General features: G+C 42.5%; 1 protein-coding gene across 1 annotated transcript in view; it reads left to right on the forward strand.

Moving 5' to 3' along the window:
- Window positions 1-4464: 4464 nt before the first annotated feature.
- Window positions 4465-19884, forward strand: part of DPH1 (diphthamide biosynthesis 1) — a 224253-nt gene continuing 208833 nt past the window's right edge. The window contains exon 1 of the mRNA XM_063449941.1: window positions 4465-4580. Coding sequence (XP_063306011.1) covers window positions 4472-4580 — 109 coding nt within the window. The 5' untranslated portion in view covers window positions 4465-4471. The remainder of the gene's footprint in view (window positions 4581-19884) is intronic.

The following is a 19884-nucleotide window of genomic DNA, read 5'->3' on the forward strand; positions in this document are numbered from 1 at the left end:
CACAACAGCCCCTCCTTGTCCTGTTCAGGTGGAGGGTCAGGAGGAGTATGAGGTTAACTCTATTATTGATTCTCGTATCTCCCGGGGGAAAGTACAATATCTGGTCGATTGGAAGGGATACGGTCCTGAGGAGAGGAGTTGGGTACCTCAGGAGGATGTTCATGCTCCTCGTCTCCGCAGAGCGTATCACTCTCGCTTTCCATCTCGTCCCGGTTCTTTCCGCCCGGTGGGCGTATCTGAGGGGGGGGGTACTGTCAGGGTACCTGAAGTCTCTACCTCCGAGAGAGGTAGAGACTTAGACGTTCATCCGTCCGGACGCCATGTTTCCTCTGTTCCTCGCGGTCGACCCGCTCACACAAACGCCGGCCGCGAGGGAGTCTCTTCCTTTTGTAGCATGGTGCCCGGAGGCCGACGTCATCACGCCAATCCGGAACGACCTGTCACTCAGTCCGAGACAGACTAATCAGGTTTCATCGGAGGCGTGTCTATCCTCTCTAGCCAGGGTATTTAAACATACTTCGCCCTGTTGCTCATTGCCCTGTCGTGGTTCTAGCCTGTCTAGTCACACAGTGCTCTGGTGTTTCTCAGTTATCCTTTTGGTTTCGACCCGGCTTGTTTCCTTACTCTGTTTACCTCCGTTATCCTTGACCCGGCTTGTTCCTCGCTTACCTGTCTTCTCGTTCCCTCGACCTCGGCTTGTCTCTGACCATTCTCTATACTCTCTGTACGTTAGCCCGGCCATTCTAAGGACCGGTATACGTATCCTGTACCTGTTTGTACTTTGCGTGTTGGATCCCTGTCCCGATCCTGACAATTTGGGTTTCAAATATACGGGACGGGTTTAGACCCTGGGACAATATTATTTATAGGGATAGAGACTGATACGGTATCCTCCCAGACTCATCAAGTATACCATTCCTTTTACGAAGAGATGAGTATAGATAATAAGATCCCCCATAATGCTAAAAACCTGTTCATCGATTTAGCTGAAAGTATTGCCGGTAGTCTTAATGTTACCAACTGCTATGTGTGTGGAGGTACTAACATGGGAGACCAATGGCCTTAGGAAGCAAAGGAGGTAATGTCCGGTTCTGAGGCAGTTCAACAATTAATATCTACACAAGCCGATTATCATATGAGTGTTAGAGGTAAATCTGAGTGGAGATTAAAGACCTCCATCATAGGTTATGTTTGCATAGCAAGGAAAGGAATAATGTATAATACTTCTGTAGGAGAATTAACTTGTCTAGGGCAAAAAGCTTATGATGATGATACAAAGAATACAACTTGGTGGTCGGCTTCAAATGTCTCAGAACCATCTAACCCGTTTGCTAGATATGCCAATTTAAAGGACGTGTGGTTTGATCTATCCATCACATCTACCTGGAGAGCCCCAGCAAATTTGTACTGGATCTGTGGTAAGAAAGCCTATTCGGAGTTGCCACAGGACTGGGAAGGGGCATGTGTGTTAGGTATGCTCAAACCATCCTTCTTCTTGTTACCGATTGAAACAGGTGAGACTTTAGGTGTTAAAGTGTATGATGTGAATCATAGGAAGAAAAGGGGACCCATAGAGATAGGCGCCTGGGAAGATGATGAATGGCCTCCCCAGCGTATCATAGATTATTATGGGCCAGCCACGTGGGCTGAGGATGGTACCTTTGGTTATAGAACCCCTATTTATATGCTCAACCGTATTATAAGGTTACAGGCGGTGGTTGAGATTATCACTAATGAAACATCACAAGCGCTCAATCTTCTAGCGAAGCATAACACCAGGATGAGGACAGCAGTATACCAAAATAGATTAGCCTTGGATTACCTTTTGGCAGTAGAGGGAGGTGTATGTGGGAAGTTTAACCTAAGCAATTGCTGTCTTCAAATAGATGACGAAGGGCAAGCAATAGCTGAGCTTACTAGCCATATGGTTAAACTAGCGCATGTGCCTACTCAGGTATGGAAAGGGTACAATCCAAGTAGTTGGTTTGGTAGCTGGTATGAGTGGTTTGGAGGGCTTAAGGCAGTGGTAGGTGGAGTCCTACTAATTTTAATGTTGTGTCTACTCCTGCCGTGTCTTATACCCTTAGTAGTTAGGTCTGTGCAAAGCCTGATAGGAAGTATAGCAGAGAGGAAGGCTGCTGCACAGATAATGGCGATATATAAGTATAAGGCTCTAGATCAGGGAGAACCAATGCAAGAAGATGAATGTTGAAGATTCACATCATAAGAAAAGTCTGGTCTGGTTCATGGTAACCTGAGGTATATGCAAACCAAGGTTAAGTGATGCCTCAAGTAATTGTGAAATATCAGAGGCATCAAAGGGGGGAATGTGATGTAATTCCAGTAAAATACAAGTTTAGCAGGCTAAGATTGCCACAAGGCATATGTATGTATATGTGTTTGTAGTATCAGTTAGTTAATTACACGTAGCTAAGATACTGTCATCACTGTACTGACCAGGTGCAGGAATGTAAGAACTGGAATTACGCGTCCCTCTCCTTTGTATCAGATGAGCCACGTGGTTAGACCGGATGGATGAGTTTAGACTCTATTCATTAAATAGGTTAAGGGTATGTGTGGGTGTAGTTAATTGTGGGAGGAGCTACAGTGCTATATAAGGAATGTACTCTATGTATTCAGTACTCAGACTTTGCTGTATTTTGGTGACGCTAGTCCCTCTGAGTCCCGATCGGTGATCCAATAAAGAATCTCTTCCTTCCTGAAGAAACCTGTGTCCATCTCTCTGTGCTTGGCTTCCGTCAGTTTCTCCGGTATCAGGAGCACTTCACACTCCCTGCATAGAGCTCCCAAAGGCGCAATTTCTGTGCTTGTGCTATTTTCAGTAAATATGTATACCTCCCAACATGGCTCCTCTTCGAATTGTTAAGAGGGCATTGCCAGCATCACTAATAATGCCCACAATGGGAAGGGCCACCTGGAAAAAGAAAGTCATTGGCATACAAAAAGGGGCAGTTTTAGAAACATAGAATGTGACGGCAGATAAGAACCAACCATTCGGCCCAATTTTCTAAATGCTTTCATTAGTCCCTGGCCTTATTTTAAGTCTAGGATAGCCTTATGCCTATCCCACGCATGCTTAAACTCCCTCACTGGGTTAACCTCTACCACTTCAGCTGGAAGGCTATTCCATGCGTCCACTACTCTTTCTGTAAAGTAATACTTCCTGATATTATTTTTAAACCTTTGCCCCTCTAACCTTATCCAATTTAGTTCAGCTAAACAAATGTGGCGTGTCCACCACTTGACAGGCAGCCTGGCCGGCCCCCAGCTATCATGCAGGGAGAGCTGCTGAAGTGCTCCCTGCACGCCTAATGATGCACGCAGTCTGTTCTGTCTGGTAAGAGTTCCCTGATGTCCCGAAATGCGGCACCCCAAAATCAGTGTTCTGCTTATGAATGTCTTTTAGTATGCTGAATGCTCTAAAATTGTGGTGAAAGCCCAGAATTATTTCTGCTTTGAAGCATGTTTTGCTTGCAACCTGAAAACCTACTTGCTACAACTCTCTAACTGTACCAGTAACACTGAGACTGTATTTGCAGCCCCCCTCCCAGCGCTCTCTACGCATGCACACATCACTCACTTCAACCACTACACTCACAGAACACATCCCAAAGCTCTAGAAGGGACACTAAACCTGGCATCTTGTCTAGAGCCCTGGCAATCTTAATCTGGCTGTATGTTCCAAGAGAACTTTGTAAAAAAACTATACTAACCCAGCTCTTAGGACATGGTAGTGTACATAGGGTTCTCCTGACACCATAACAACTACAGTGAGCTTGGAGTGTTCTTGTAAAACAAATGCGACCAGAAACAAAGATTATTATTTAGAAAGTGCCAACATATTCCACAGTGCTGTACAATAGGCTGACTATCAGACAAGTATTTGCAAAAAGACGAGTTGGACGCACAGGAGCAGAAGGTGTTAAGGGCACTGCTCAAACGAGCTTACATTCTAGAGACTTAAGACTAACCAGAAACTAATTTACTTCAGAATAAAATAGAACAGAATAGTCTTACAGCAAGCATTAGGATAATAGAATCAAGCTGGAGTCAGGATACCAGAAATCGGAGCAGATTTAAAAAAAAATCTATCACGGTAAAAACAGGAGCAACAACTGCTAAAAACTCAGAAAACATGCAAGAGGGCTGCCTGAGAGTACTGATATGACATTAAGTAGAAAAAACAAAGCCATGGCTGCCAAGGCAAACTCTGGACAGAATATAGACCGTGATGGCTAATGTTAACATATATCCAATACAGGGACTACATTTTAACTTCCTAAATGACACTACTAGAGATCCTGTGTTACAGTGACAGCACGCACAGCGCAACACGTGTAGCACACTTCCTACTGCAACACAGTCGATCGCTCTGCGTGCATCCTTCATCAGAATCTCCGCGGTCGATTAGCGCTGTCTTTTTCTCAACACACGTGGGTTGACAGATGTGATGGCGGAAGAGATGGTTGTAGTAAAGGATGTTGTTGATGGAGCTGGTGAAATGGAGAAAGATAAAAGCGGATCGGCAGCCTTGGCACCTGCAGGCCCAGTAAATGCAGGTGAGGCTGCAGACACTGTCTTATTGCTGCTCATGTATTTTGTTTCTGGACTGCCAGGAGGGAGCAGTTCTTGAGGGGGTGACATTCACATCCACTGGCAATGTAACTTTACCCAAATTAACCCTCCTCCTTACCTCAGTGCCCTGTAAGCAGTGATGGCCAACCTTTGGCAGTGTAGCTGTTTGGACTCAGCCAGATATTTGATTAAAGTTTGGCATACCTGCTGTGGACTTGTTTTCCTAACGACTGCCTAGAAAAGTTACCCCTTTGAAACTATAGCTTCCCTATAAGATGGTATGCTTGCTGTCACTCATATTAAATGCTTTTTATTTTAATATAAGGACCCTCCAATTTCCTGTCCTTTTGTATGTGTATTCTGTAATGTATCAGTTTTGACAGTATGTACTTCAGAATTGAATCCTGCAGCTCGTATTCGATTTTGTGAAAATGTAAAGACAGTATATAGCACAACTGCTTAATATTAAATGTATAGTCTAAGCACCAAATTCACGTTATCTAAATAAAGTGATTTTTGGGGGGATAGAAGATGCCCTGGTGCATTGAAAATGAAAACTGTGCCGTTTCCTAGTAACAGAGTGCTGTTTACATATTGCATTCTCCGCCCCTATTACTGGCTGACAGACAGGCACAAGGGGCTTCCAACACAAATAGATTCAATTATTGAATCTATTTGGTATTTGGCGTCTCCATGAAAAGTACACCAACATTATTTGTGCTCAATGCTTCTCTGTGAGAATTGGATTCTATACATGTCGTAGAAAACGCTGGAATGGTGTGGTGATTGACACTCATGTGCTGTGTTCTCAATGCTTTTCTCTGAAAAACATCTTATTTTAGGTCAGGATTGATTTCTTAATGGCTGATGGATTGGGTGCTATGAAGAATCTGGCCATGCACCAAATAATATGTAAATTTAAAGGAACACTTCATGCACCATATCCACTGCTTAAAGCCGCACTGTCACCGTATGGTTACTTGCATAGACCCCCAACGGTGACATTGCCCCTGGTGGCCCCGGGGAAAGATGAAATTGACTTACCTGAACCTGGTGCCTTGCAAATAAAAACATCTGTGTAACTTCTTTATCCTCTATAGACATAGCTAATATCTCTGCAGTCGTCACTGGTGACAGTTGGGAGACTGACACATCTAGACGGAGGTAGCTCCATGCAGTGTCTAGAAGTGTCAGGCTTAGAAAATATACTGAACAAAGTAGTGACAGTGCCACTTTAAAAGGACACTATAGTCACCAGAACAACAGAAAAGGCAGTGTTTACATTACAGCGTATGGATACTTCCACTGGCCATTCCTCAGATGGCGACTAGAGATGCTTCCTGGGGTAGTGCTGCACACTGTGCAGCACTGCCATTCAGTGTTTTAACCCTCTGCATGGAGACACTAAATTTTCCTCATAGAGATGCATTGATTCATTGCATCTCTCTGAGGAGCTGCTGATTGGCCAGGGCTGTATTCCTTCAAGAGCTTCCAGCTCTCTACCTCAAATGATAGAGGTGGGGAGCTACACCTGGCAATGTATTACAGCTCATTGAGGAGCATTGAAACTCCATGATCGTGTGCACGCGCGCTCGTAGCTTCAGCAGTATTAGACTGTAAGTCTGTGTTAGGGCTTACAAAGGCTACCGTCAGAGGGTCTCTTATATACCCCCACATAACATGCATGCATTTTTTCAAGCATGTTTTTTCTTAGGGGGTATATGTATTAAATAGTTACACATTAAAGTCAATAAAGTGTTCCTTTAAATGTGCTCTCCAAGCACCATAACCACTACAAACCACTGTTTTAGAATGGTGTAACACTTACCTATGGCCTAGCTCCTCTTCACAAATATTGGTTTTGCCCAGCTTTTGATGTAAATTGGAGTTTCCTCTTTAGCAATATCTGTAAAGAGTGTCTAGACTGAAGTAACCCAGGGGACCCTTAAAAGTATCAAACTCTTCCAAAGCAATTTGACTCTAAATGGTGGGATGGCACCAGGGCTTTCGGACATCATGCATAGCTTGCCCTTTAACCAGATGAATGATTTTGCTGTACAGCAAAATATGCTCTCCCATTGCTAAGAATTGTGCAGTATTGTACACAAAAGGTAAAGATCCAGAGAGCTCATACATGCCAGGAGTATATTAGTATCACAGGGTAGTGACATGCACGGTGTATAGCTGATGTCCAGTGGGGTTATTTAAAGTCACAGTTTTATGAGGTCATCTGAAGACTCTGTAAACAAGATACAGTTTTTCTGTCTTAAATGGTCACTTACAAAACACCTGAGACCTACAGTGAGAGAGATATATCTATATATCCTGGAACTTTTTTTTTTTCTCTTTTATGTTTATGGAAGTGTATTGGTACCTTGATTCTCACAAAATAATATCTATGATCTATCTTTCATAGTTTTTCCTGCAATATAGGATGCAATCGATCCCTCTCATAATATTGTAAAGCGCTACGGAATCTGTTGACGTTATATAAATGGCAATAATAATAATTGGGGTAATAAACTGATTGTGTCCTATATTTAGAGTGGAGGGGCAGCGTCAGTTAATGGAACACTCTAGCCACCAAAACAACATCATTTAAATTAAGTTGTTATGGTGCCTGGAGGCACTCTCACCTCTTCATGGAATAGTTTAACCACCAAGTTACCTCCAGCAGCGATGCCCACTCCCTTCACCCCCTCCTCAGCATCTTGTCAATTTTCAGATTCAGGAAGCGCAGAGTGACGCTGGGCAGGGGCACCCCTGTTTTGTTGAGACAATTCAGCTGACGCTCTCAACCAATTAGAGACTCCCCATTCATTGAACTGGTTTGGAAAGAAACATACCTTTTCCAAGCCGGTTTAGTGAATGGGGAGTAACTGATTGGCTAAGAGCATCAGCTGACCACTCTCAACCAATCAGCTGCGTCCCATGCCACTGGCACTCCACAGTTCTTGAATCTAAAACCTTATAAGCCAGAAGCTGCCTGGGGGGTTTAACCCGTTAAAGGTTGGAATGCCTCCAAGGAACTTCTTGCACCATAACAACTAAGCTTAGATCAAGTTGTTTTGGTGCCTAAAGTGTACCTTTAAGTATAACTTACCCATGCTGCACCCCAAGGTCTCCTAATCCAAATGGATATTTAATCATCAGGGGTCTTTGCAAAATATGCTTTAATAAGCATTTTAAGTAGCTTAAATGCTAATTTGTTTTTGTTTATTTTAACAACAGTTGCATAAATCATTACTGATAGATGTTGAAGTCACCTAAACATTGCTGGCACTGCAATTTCTCTTAGCTACACTATCCCCTTAAGCAAACTTTCTTTGTCAATTTAAAATGATGCAGCGTGTGAAAATAGCTCTTTAAGTACAGCTATACTGGAAAAAAAGGTACAGATTATTGTAAATTAGAACAGCTATTCTTAGAGTAGTTTTACAGTAACAATAACATTTAAGTGTATAGAAAATTTAAGGACACGAACATAGAAATACATTATATTATCAGAAAAAAACAAACATGATTTATCTGTGGGGTGAGAACTCATTAGCAATACAAAGAAAAAAGACTAATAAAACAAAGGGAGAAAGAGTTATCCTTGGAACATGAGAAGCTTTTGGAAGGAAAGTGACTCCAATAAGTTCCGAACGAAGTAGCATTCAAAGCACCTAGACACTTTGCGTCATTCGTCATTAAAGGGTTCCAGTGTAATATATGCGCCCTACTGTGGAGAAGGCCTCCCCCCGCCACCCCCTCTCAATTTCCAGTAACCATTGAAAAAGGATTTACTCACCTCAAATTCAGCGTGGGTGACGTTTCTGGTGCTGATCTTCCGCTTCCCACTCCGACGTGGGTTGCGCATGGTCCAGACAAAACCATTTCCTTTTTTCTTTTCTTTAATCATGTTTTTTGGTTCGAGCCTCTCTTTAAATATCATGTTTTCAACATGCTATTTGTTCAGTATGAGTATCTAATTATACTCCGGACCTTTCCTTGTATCCATAGGCAGTTATTGAGGACCTTATTTAAGCTTACAGAGTGTGAAAAGTATAAAATATTCAGTAATTGAAGTGAACTGACAAACAGCCAATAGCACAGGCCGTGAAAAGGGAGATTGCTAATCTCAGAGTAATTATCTGCTCTCAGTTATATTGTTTTTTGACAAGTTTGATAAGCGACTAGCTGCTCATGGTTGCCTGCACATTCAAGAAAAGAGGAAATTTATGACACATCTAGTGTTCGTTTCCCAAAAAAGAATAGAAAGTAAAATATTTAAATGCAATGCCTTAGAAACCCAAGTAACGAACGAGTAACTTTTAAAGGGACACTCCGTTCTGGAGCTGACCTCCCTTTTTAATGCATTATATTGGTAATGCCTTGAAAATGCAAAAGAGTGAAATTAAAAATAATAATAAAAAGGGATACTACGTTGTTGAGGTTCCTGAATTTGCTGTTCTCTTGCCCCAACTGAACAGCATGTGTTGTACCTCTAAAATGGGAATGTTAGCTATTTCAGAGAAAAAAAAGCAAACATCACTCTACTGAGATGATAGCCAAGAAGTACATCCACTAATGGTCTACGGGTCCTCTCTAGAACTACTTAGTTACTTTGTGAGCCTTAAAGGGATACTATAGTGCTAGAAATACAAAGTTCTATTCCTAGCACTATTGATCTCTCGTGCCCCCCCTTGCAGTGCAAGGCTTAATAAACCCTTACTGTGTTTACCCTATTCCAGAGCTGATATCCCTCACGCTGAGTTGGCGTACCGCCCCCTCTGACATCACCCGACAGGGATCGCTAATGAGCATGCACTGCAAACGCTACCAGCACATTAGGCCCTCCCCATAGGAAAGCATTGCTGCCATGTGGGGAACTGACTGATGCTGGATGTCCTCATGGAGAGCATTGCAGGGTTAAGGGGACAGGGTCACTGCACTCAGACCACTTTAATGAGTTAAAGTACTCTGGGTGCCCATAGCGTCCCTTTAAAGTGACATCTCAAGCATTATAACCACTACAGCCTTCTTGTAGTGGTTATGGTTGTAGGAGATCACAGGGGAAATTCCCCTGGTATTTGTCCAACAGTTTGCAAGCAGACCCCTTTGCTGGAGATTTCATATATAAGAAGTTCAGTTCTCCTCGTTATATATGCAAAATATTTTCACAGATTAATCCTGTATTGCAATGAGAGCCTTTGAAGACCAGGGTATACAAAATGATTGTGTGTCAAATCTCCCTAACTATTTGGGACATGGTTAAATAGCCACACGCTTTATAATGACGCAGAGGCAGTCTAAAAAATGGAATGACAAAAAAAAAACAGGGGTTATGATTCGTGGCGTGTCCCTTTAAGGAGACTTATAGTGCGGCTGAACATCTACCTATTCTCTATCCTTGCTTTACTCCTTTTGTCTCTCATGAAAACATTGCCACATTAATTCTAGTAAAACTATAATAATGTTTAATAAAGGTTTGGCTTTGTTCCGACCATCAAAATTCCACTTGGCCCGATGACAATGCAGTGAATAACACTATCGTACATTTTGCATAATAAAGGGAAAATCACGAATGAAAAACTGTGAATAACTTGGAATAATATCTAGACTCTAGGTCTAGGACATACTTGTAACTAGTGGCAAGCTAAATGTATCTTTTTATTTCTGTTGCTGTTGTTATGTATTTTGTGATGGCTAAAAAGGTATGTAATTATCTCCGTTTTTTTTCTTAAACTTTAATATAAATTGGACTTTATTTTATATTCCCTTCTTCACTTTTCAAATAAAACCAAAGGTACTAAGGAATCAACAAATCACAATATTGCATGGTGTCCCTATGCTTAATAATTGTTGTTGAATTACTCCTTTAAACAAAAGAAAATATTGCATTTTGACAAACCTATTTCTAAAATATTTTTAATTTAATATTTAATGCAACCTCCCCTCCAAATGAAAATAAAATAGAGATTAACTATGATAACAGAGGATTACCGTGATCCTTATAAACCGATTCTGCATGGTTCACTTTGCCCCAGAATTGCTCATCATTCTGTGCGAAATTGTGAGAACTGTTGCACAGATCAGTTCAGGACTTCTAATCATTAGTTTAATATTAAAGGGTTACTAGAGTGCCAGGAGCCCTTTTGCTTCCTTTGCCTTCCCTCCACCCCCACCACGGTGAATAAAGAGTTAAAAGCCCTCTACCTACCTGATCCCAGCACCGATGTCCCTTGACGCTGGGTCGCAGGTGCCCATCCTCCAATGTCACTTGACGAGGGCTTGCATGGTGAGTGCCGCGCACGCGTTAGGCCTCTCCATAGGAAAGCATTGAAGTGCCTCTAGTAGCTGTCTCTAGAGGCTGTCTTAGTGCTGCAAGCAATGTTTTACATTGCAGCACTAAGTGCCATAGGGACACTGTACCCAAACCACTTTAATGAGCTAAAGTGGTCTGGGTGCCTACTGTCCCTTTAAGCGATACACACCAAAACTGTTAGAACATATTGAAGTGGTTGTCGTGCAAGGTGTCTTTGGGTGGTAAACCTCCTCCAGTGCTCACAGCCCTTCAGGGTTGGACAACTTTAAATGTATATTGTGTAAGGGAAACCCGTACAATATCACTTCCGCAACTGGGGTCTGATGGACAGGATGAGCTCTTGGTATAATTAAGCTTCACATTGCTGCTCACAGTGTGAGGGAACACTGGGTGCTCTATTTTCCCTCCCCATAAAGAGGGTCCTGGGGTGTCCCACACATTGGTTTTACAATCCCTGCTCTGTCTTGGCACTGGGATTATCACAGGACAGCAATACAATGTTATCCCAACTAATGGATGGAATCAATCATTAAGGTCTGAGGGACTCTATACAGCCAGTATTTATTGATTTACCATTTAACACCTATTTCACTGGCAGCTTATATAGCTACCGGCCATATTTATTTTTGATTTAATAGTTAAAAAAGGAGAATCCCTGTAGACTGAGCAATTCTAATGACCCTGTAATGTGTCCCCTCACAACAAACCCTAAACAAAAGTGAACAAATAAAGAATGATAGAAGTGTCCTAAGAGACAGGCCCAAATTTATTTTTGACTGCATTTTAACACCCCTCCCTGCTCACCCTCCCCAACACACTTTATCGTTCCCACACTATTTACACTATATACAGTCTTTTTCTATATTTCTGGATATCTACAACCAGCTGGGAGATAGTCCATAGTTTCATTCTATGTCTCATTTGTGACAAACTAAAATTCCCGCATCTGCCCCCGAATTAAGAAATGTGGAGGCAATACAGAGGTAAACTAGCGCATTAACAGATTTCCAAATTCCTGTACACAATTGTTCTGTATCAAATTTGCAAATTGATTTTCAAGATCTGAATTTGCATATACTTTGTCTTAAGTACTTGAATTGGATTTATCTTTTTCTTTGTAATCTTATGATTCAGAAGAGAGTATTGAGTGCAATGTTATGTATGTTAATGAAATTTTGGTGAAAAAATATTTGATAAATGAAAACATCTTTTCTATTATTCAACTAAATTACACCATATAGTGGATTTCCTTTTGCGCTGCATCCCTCTGCTGTTAGACTGTCAAATTCACTGATGTCTTCCTCGGTGACAGGGAACATCTGGTGACAGCAGGAGGATAGGAAAGCGTCTGAAAAGAATGGAATTATTTCTCTGTACAGGGTTCTCAATCTACCCAGTGTGAGAATGGAATGATTGTTCCTTGATGCCAGTTAATTCAAGCTAATCTGAACAGACTTTAAATGTTCTTGAAACTTTCCATCGCTTTTTAAACGGGATGTTACCGTTGAAAAACACACGTTCTAGGTAGGCCATCCTAAAATAAATTTTTGAAGCTAGTTTGGTAAATGAAAGGAGGAGGATTTTGGGGAAAAACAATGGGAGTCATGAAATTTTAATGGAATAGGGCTGGACTAGAGTTGGGACTGTGCCAGGGGCTCAATGTGGTGGCTGCAAATGAGGTGTTTGCCAGCCAGGCACTGGGTTTAAAAGCAGTAACTCAACTGCAGGCTAGCCAACCAAACCTATTCATGCACTTAGAGGGAAACTCCAGTGCCAGGAAAACAATCCGTTTTCCTGGCACTGGAGAGTCCCTCTCCCTCCCACCCACCAATCCCCAGTTACTGAAGGGGTGAAAACCCCTTCAGTCACTTACCTGAGGCAGCGACGATGTCCCTCGTCGCTGTCTCCTCCTCCGCGCCGCTCCTCCTTCTGATTCCGTCGGCCGGTGGGCGAGACTGATCCCGCCCTCCGGCCGAGGAGACCTAATGTGCATGTGCGGCAATGGCGCGCATGCACATTACGTCTCCCCATAGGAAAGCATTGAAAACGAATTTCAATGCTTTCATATGGGGAAATAAGCGACGCTGGAGGTCCTCACACAGCGTGAGGTCGTCCAGCGACGCTCTAGCACAGGTTTTCTGTGCTATAGAGTAGGAAGTTCCCTCTAGTGGCTGTCTAGTAGACAGCCACTAGAGGTGGAGTTAACCCTGCAAGGTAATTATTGCAGTTTATAGAAAACTGCAATAATTGCACTTGCAGGGTTAGGAGTAGTGGGAGTTGGCACCCAGACCATTCCAATGGGCAGAAGTGGTCTGGATGCCTGGAGTGTCCCTTTAAAGGGTTTCTCCAAGCATTGTAATCACTACAACCCGCTATAGTGGTTTTGATGTTAGGAGTACCCTGGCCTTGTTCCTGGGAGATTGTGCAGCCCTCTTACTGTGATCCCTGCTGGGCTTCGATGCTCTCTGTTGGTTCATTGACGTGTTTCTGCCTTCTGCAGAGCTTCAGAAGCCTAAGCCGTGGCGGTTGACATTCATTGGCTGAGAGCGCTAGCTGACCACTCTTCATCAACGACTGACATTAGCCAGCTCCGAACTCTAGTTCCGGTCTGGCTGATGACACCCCTCTGACCTATAACCTACATCAGCTAAGGGGTAATACTCTGTATTGGTAGCATTTCAAAGCACATACAGGCACCATGACCACTTCAAATCTCTCAAATGGTCATGGTACTTGGAGCAACCCTTTAACAATGATGGAGCACTTTTGCATAAGTAGAAATGCTCTGCATCGACTTGGAAAAGGGAAAGCATGTTTAATGGTAAGAAAGAGCTGTTCTTTTTTTGGAGGGATGGGACAGGGCTCTCAAACCAGGACTGCTTTGCGAGATGAGCTGCCATAAGTTTTGACACCAGTGCTAACTTTAAATCCTCTATAATATTTCACTTCTGTATTACATCATAAATGATTGATATATATATATATATATATATATATCAATTTTTTTTTATAGTTAGGAAAGTTGCGTTTTTTTTGCATCAATTTAACTGAATTTGCCAGTACCAATCCAAATACATCACTTGATGTATATAATACCTGGTGCATTAACTTCTGGAAACCTCATAACCCACCCACCCCTTCACCCCCACCTCCCTTCAAATGTTGGCTTGGTGAAGATCCTGCTCAAGCCAGCAAGTTTTGTTCATGATCTGCCTCAACAAAATTTCTATTAAATTCCAACACAGTTTAAAATGAGCATGTCATAAAGTTTCTACCACTGACAGGTGAAGTGAATAAAATTGATTATATCATTACGATGGCACCTGTCAAGTGATAGGATATGGTAGGCAGCAAGTGAACAGCCAGTTCTTGAATTTCATGTGTTGGAAGCATGATTACTTTGACAAGGTCCAAACAGTGATGACCAGACGACTGGGTCAGATCATCCAAAACGGCAACTTTTGTTGGGTGTTCCTGGTATGCAGTGGTTAGTACCTACAAAAAGTGGTGAAAGGAATTACAACTCATGTCAGGGTTTTGGGCGCCCAAGGCTCATTGTTTCATTGTTGACTTCTTGACAGCCACTAGAGGCACTTCCCCATTAAGTAACAGAGTTTGACTGTTATGTGACATTCGAGTCATCGAATGCTGATCATGCTAAGCATTTGATTAAACGAGCACGGAACTTGCTATGCACATGCTACTTGTCTCCCTTTGCTTCTCTTTTAAAAGCATTGGATAAGAAGCCAAGGCGTCAAGCCTCCAAGATGACTTTACAGTAGGAGCAATGGGCGACATTGGTGAAAAAAGGTAACTATCTTCTGTATCTAACCAGTGAGGGGAACACTATAGCGTTAGGAATACAGGTTTGATGAGGGACACCTTGATATTTAAGTAGCAGTAAGGTCATTTAATGCGAAATCTCCATGAGATTGGTGGCCAGCAGATAACCAATGTTATTGTAAAAGTGCTCTTTTCATTTTTATATTTAATTTTATTTTCTTATGTGTCCATGTTGGGCTTATTTTATTAGGAAAATTGTGTATTGGACGTGACACCCTGCAGGTGGAGATTTGGCCCAAGAGATTTGCATATTTGTAGGAGTGCTTCTCATGCACAGTCTTCCCTTACTTGTCAACTATATGGCTTTCTACGCCATATCCTTAATCTTGTAAAACATTTTGTGTGCCTTATAAATGAATTATGATGTTAATACATTTCCAGCTCAATGCAGGAGAGGTACTCCTGTTGGCTCGCGGTTGGCATTATATGCAGACGGCGTTCAGGCTTGGCACCTGCCTATGACCATACATTCCATTCTTCTCTTGCTTCCTCAAAGTATCCTACAACCATTTTATTTATTGTTCTATAAGTCTGAAGGGTAAAGTATAGCCAGCACCTTACTGCAAGTGTCTTTTTTTTTTTTTTCCTTCTCCCTACTGATAAGATATGTAGCCTTTAATACAGGGCTTGACAAATTTGTTTGGAATCTAGGAGCCAGTCATTTTCAACTATAAAATGCCATTCTTAAAGGGACACTATAGTCACCAGAACCACTACAGCTTGATGTAGTTGTTCTGGTGTCTATACTGAAAATCTTGCAGGGACAGGCTATAAACACTGCCTTTTCAGAAAAAAGGCAGTGGTTACATTGCTGCTTAGTAACACCGCTAGTGACAGTCCGATGGCCACTAGAGAGTCCTGGGTCACTGCTGCACCACGTGCAGGACCCACGTTCAGTGTCTGCTAGCTCTGCATGGAGGCACTTAATGTTCCTCGCAGAGATTAATTAATTTAATGCATCTCTATGAGGAGATGCAGATTGGCACATTTGATGCACATGCACAAAATCCTTCCAATGCTTTCCTAAGGGAAAGCATTGTTTAGCTGAGATCATAAAGATTGATCATCTGGATCACCCATGGAGGTGGAACCAGCCGCGGCGAAACTGGCATGGCGTGGGAAAAAAGGTGAGTAAAAACACCTTCCTAATGAGATCGAGGGGGCTGGTACCTAAACGCACACACTCACGCTGACAACAGGCTTGCATACACACTATGACGGGCACACACACACTCACGCTGGCAACAGGCTTGCACACAGTGACAGGCGTGCACACACACTCACACACTGACCAGCTCACACACACACTCACGCTGACAGGCTCACACACACACTCACGCTGACAACAGGCTTGCACACTCAAACTCTGGCGTGCTTGCACACACTGACAGGCTCACACACACACACACACACATTTTTGTTTTATTTGAACACCACTCAGGAGAGCGAAGTCGGTCTTTCCAGTGGGGCTGCTCTCTTTCGGCGCTCTCTGCACTGATGCCAGGGCCGGAGTGATGCCATATTCCGGCTCCCAGCATCATTACACAGTGCGAGGGAGCAGAGAGGAGCTACAGGCAGAGTACTTCTCCTTGCACGTTGCATACAATGCTCCCGCGGGCTGCCTAAGCTGCCTGAGTCTATCCTCTTCAGGGCGGCTGGCTCCATGCTGCCTCAGCTGGCCGCCTCCATGCTTCTCAGGCCACATTAACTAAATAGCTGGCAAATCCCAGGCGCCACGGCACAATTTCTAGTCGCCATGGCGGCCTGGCGCCTGGCATTTGTCGAGCCCTGCTTTATTATATGTTGCAATAAAGGTTTTTTTAATTAAAAAAAAAAAATTTGGGGGTGTAGACTATAGGTCATATTATTCTTACCGAAACATTGTAAACAACACATGCACTGTAGCTCATTGTAGCTGCTTATGTTGCCAGTTTGACAAAGATTTATACTTCTGAAATGTCAGTATCAATTTTCTGTAACCTGAATGGCAGTGATAGGCTAAGTGCTGGAGCTGGGACTATAACATTACTACACTAAGCTGTAGTGTTTATGTTGCTTAGTGTCTTTTTAAAGCGACACTGTCATGCCGAACTTACCTTTCTCTTATTGACTCTTCTCTCCCTCTGTCAGGATATGTTCTTCACTTTTTTATTGCCAGTTATATAGCGCCAACAGATTCCGTAGCGCTTTACAATATTATAACTATAAATAGGACAATTACAAGAAAACTTACAGAAACGATAGGTTGAAGAGGACCCTGCTTAAACCAGCTTACAGTATATAGGAGGTGCGTATAAAACACATTAGGAAAGGAAATTGCAGTCAAATTAGGTGGGAGTGAAGCAGAGCTGGAGGAGAGCTTAGAGTGCTGCCCTTTAGGAGAGCGCAAGAGACCGATATGTGAGGTAGATGTTACCCTGGGAGGCCATAAGCTTTCTTAAAGAGATGGGTTTTAAGGCACTTCTTAAAGAATTGAAGACTAGGGGAGAGTCTGATGGCGGTAGGCAGGCTATTCCATAAGAAGTGAAATAAATACTACTTCCCATCTGCTTTAGTTTTCTTTAAAACATAAGACAAAGTAGGGACTATTTGTCTTATGGAGGTTTCCTACGCCTGACCATCTATGACCCAGGGGAGGAGCAAAGTCAGCTCTGTTTCCTGTGGTCAAAACAATTTTCCCAGTGAAAATAGTGGGGTGGGGAGCTTATTGGTCTATAGCCCCCCTCCCCCATCCTCCCTTCCCCCTCCCCCATCCTCCCTTCCCCCCCTTCGATGCCCATGAGCAGTGGTTGGGGGCTCAAAATTACAAATGACAACTAGAGCAGATAGGAAGAAATGAACAAATCCTGAAAGGGAGAGAAGAGGAAGCGATTGGGGAAAGGTAGGTTCAGCATGACAGTGCCGCTTTCAGTATTTCTTTATTTAGTTCTTTCAGGCATGTTTCTCCTGTATCCTGTGTATAAGAGGGATTGACAGATTTAGAAACCAGCACAAGAATTTAGGAACCAGCCTCAATCACTTAGGACAACAGGGGTAGGCAACCCTCCAGGTGTCGTTGACTACATCTTCCCCCACGCTTTGGAAGCATTATGGCTTTAAGAGCATTATGGGAGATGTAGTCCACAGCATCTGGAGTGCTGAAGGTTGCCTACCCCTGCTATATAGTCTCAAATCTGAATAACTACGCTACCTTTAAGGACCGCTCCATGCACCATAATCACTACAGCTTGCTTGAAGTCAATCCATTCAACCAGTATCCAAAGTACTTTACAAATGAACACATACAGATGCCACATTGGCTGTGACCTGAGACTCTTGAAGAAGCTTAAGTAATAAATAACGTAGCTAATGTGTTTATCACCCGTCTTAAAATTAGTTGGAGCGCCCACACCAACATTGGAGTTCTTTATGGTATAGGTGGGCGTCACGCAGTATAGCCATGTAGTGGGACCAATTCCCTGTGCAGTTCAGTTGAGAGAGAGAGAGAGAGAGAGGTGTGTTTAACATATGAAGCTGCTTCTTTCTCTTTACACAGAAAGTGCTGCAAGGAGGTTTTTAATGCAGTGACATGGACACTCTGCCGGTTCAACAGGCTGGAAATTGTTCCTTAGGGAGAAGCTCTCCTTTAAATATTTGTAGCACATCCCTCTCACAGACAGCTGTTGCTTTTCCTAATGAAGTTGTCATCCCTACAAGTAAGGCTCTGTACACAGTAAGAGCTTTAGTCTGTGTAAAGTCTTTAAATACTGCCTAATTCCCATGCAGACAAAAGCAGTTTCCTTTTCTTTTTCTTTTTTTTTTTTTATCTCGGCTGAGGATTCCATTCTAATAAAGGCACCATTGTACTATACAGTGTACATGGCAAATGGTACATAATAATCATACTTACCAACTTCTTAGACCCTGCAAGTGAGACACTAATGGGACGACCTGTCAATCCCACAGGTCACCCCACTGAGGGCAGGAAGTGCAGGCAGTGCTCTATGCAGGGTCCCAGTGCCATTAGCATAGTGTTTGTGTGTTTAATGCTGCGATTGTGCTCTGCTTTTCTGGCGACAGTTCCCTGGATTCTTCAAAGTCGGGATAATGTGCCCAACAAAGTAGTTGTGAACGGAACCTCTGACCCAAAAATCGTGACTGTGCTGCCTTAATCGGGACAGTTGGAAGGCATAATATATTCACTTAAACAAAATAAGGACAGCACAACTATTATGCCTTACTGGGGCACAATAATTAACAGTGGAGTTATGTTTATGAAATAGTTTGTGCCTGTTTGGCCCCAGTCATATTTGGTCAGATAGCGTCTGTAATGCCCATTCAAACTTTGGTGGAAAAAAAATTGTTTCTGGCAGTGTTTGCTTATACACCCAAGATCAATAAAATGAGAACCATCGAGTTGGGTAATAGCATTTATATCCTAAACATACTTGTAGAATTTCCTAATACACGAGTATACTTTCTGTTAACTTTAATATTGCTTTACTTAATTACCGTATATACTCGAGTATAAGCCGACCCGAATATAAGCCGAGGCCCCTAATTTTACCCCAAAAAACTGGGAAAACTTATTGACTCGAGTATAAGACTAGGGTGGGAAATGCAGCAGCTGCTGGTAAATTTCTAAATAAAATTAGATCCTTAAAAAATTATATTAATTGAATATTTATTTACAGTGTGTGTATATAATGAATGCAGTGTGTGTGTATGAGAATGCAGTGTGTGTATATGAATGCAGTGTGTGTGTATGAGAATGCAGTGTGTGTATATGAATGCTGTGTGTATGAGTGCAGTGTGTGTGTATGAATGCAGTGTGTGTGTATGAATGCTGTGTGTGTGTATGAATGCTGTGTGTATGAGTGCAGTGTGTGTGTATGAGAAGGCTGTGTGTGTGTATGAATGCAGTGTGTATGAATGAATGCAGTGTGTATGAATGCAGTGTGTATGAATGCTGTGTGTATGAGTGCAGTGTGTGTGTATGAGAATGCTGTGTGTATGAATGCAGTGTGTGTGCATGAATGCAGTGTGTGTGTGTATGAATGCAGTGTGTGTAATGCAGAGTGTGATGCAGAGCCTTGGTGGGGGGTGGGCATTTTTATTTTTTAATTATTATTTTAATATGTTTTTTTGTTTCATTA

This window comes from Pelobates fuscus, chromosome 1 (genome assembly GCF_036172605.1).
Source record: "Pelobates fuscus isolate aPelFus1 chromosome 1, aPelFus1.pri, whole genome shotgun sequence".
In the NCBI taxonomy this organism is placed as follows: domain Eukaryota; kingdom Metazoa; phylum Chordata; class Amphibia; order Anura; family Pelobatidae; genus Pelobates; species Pelobates fuscus.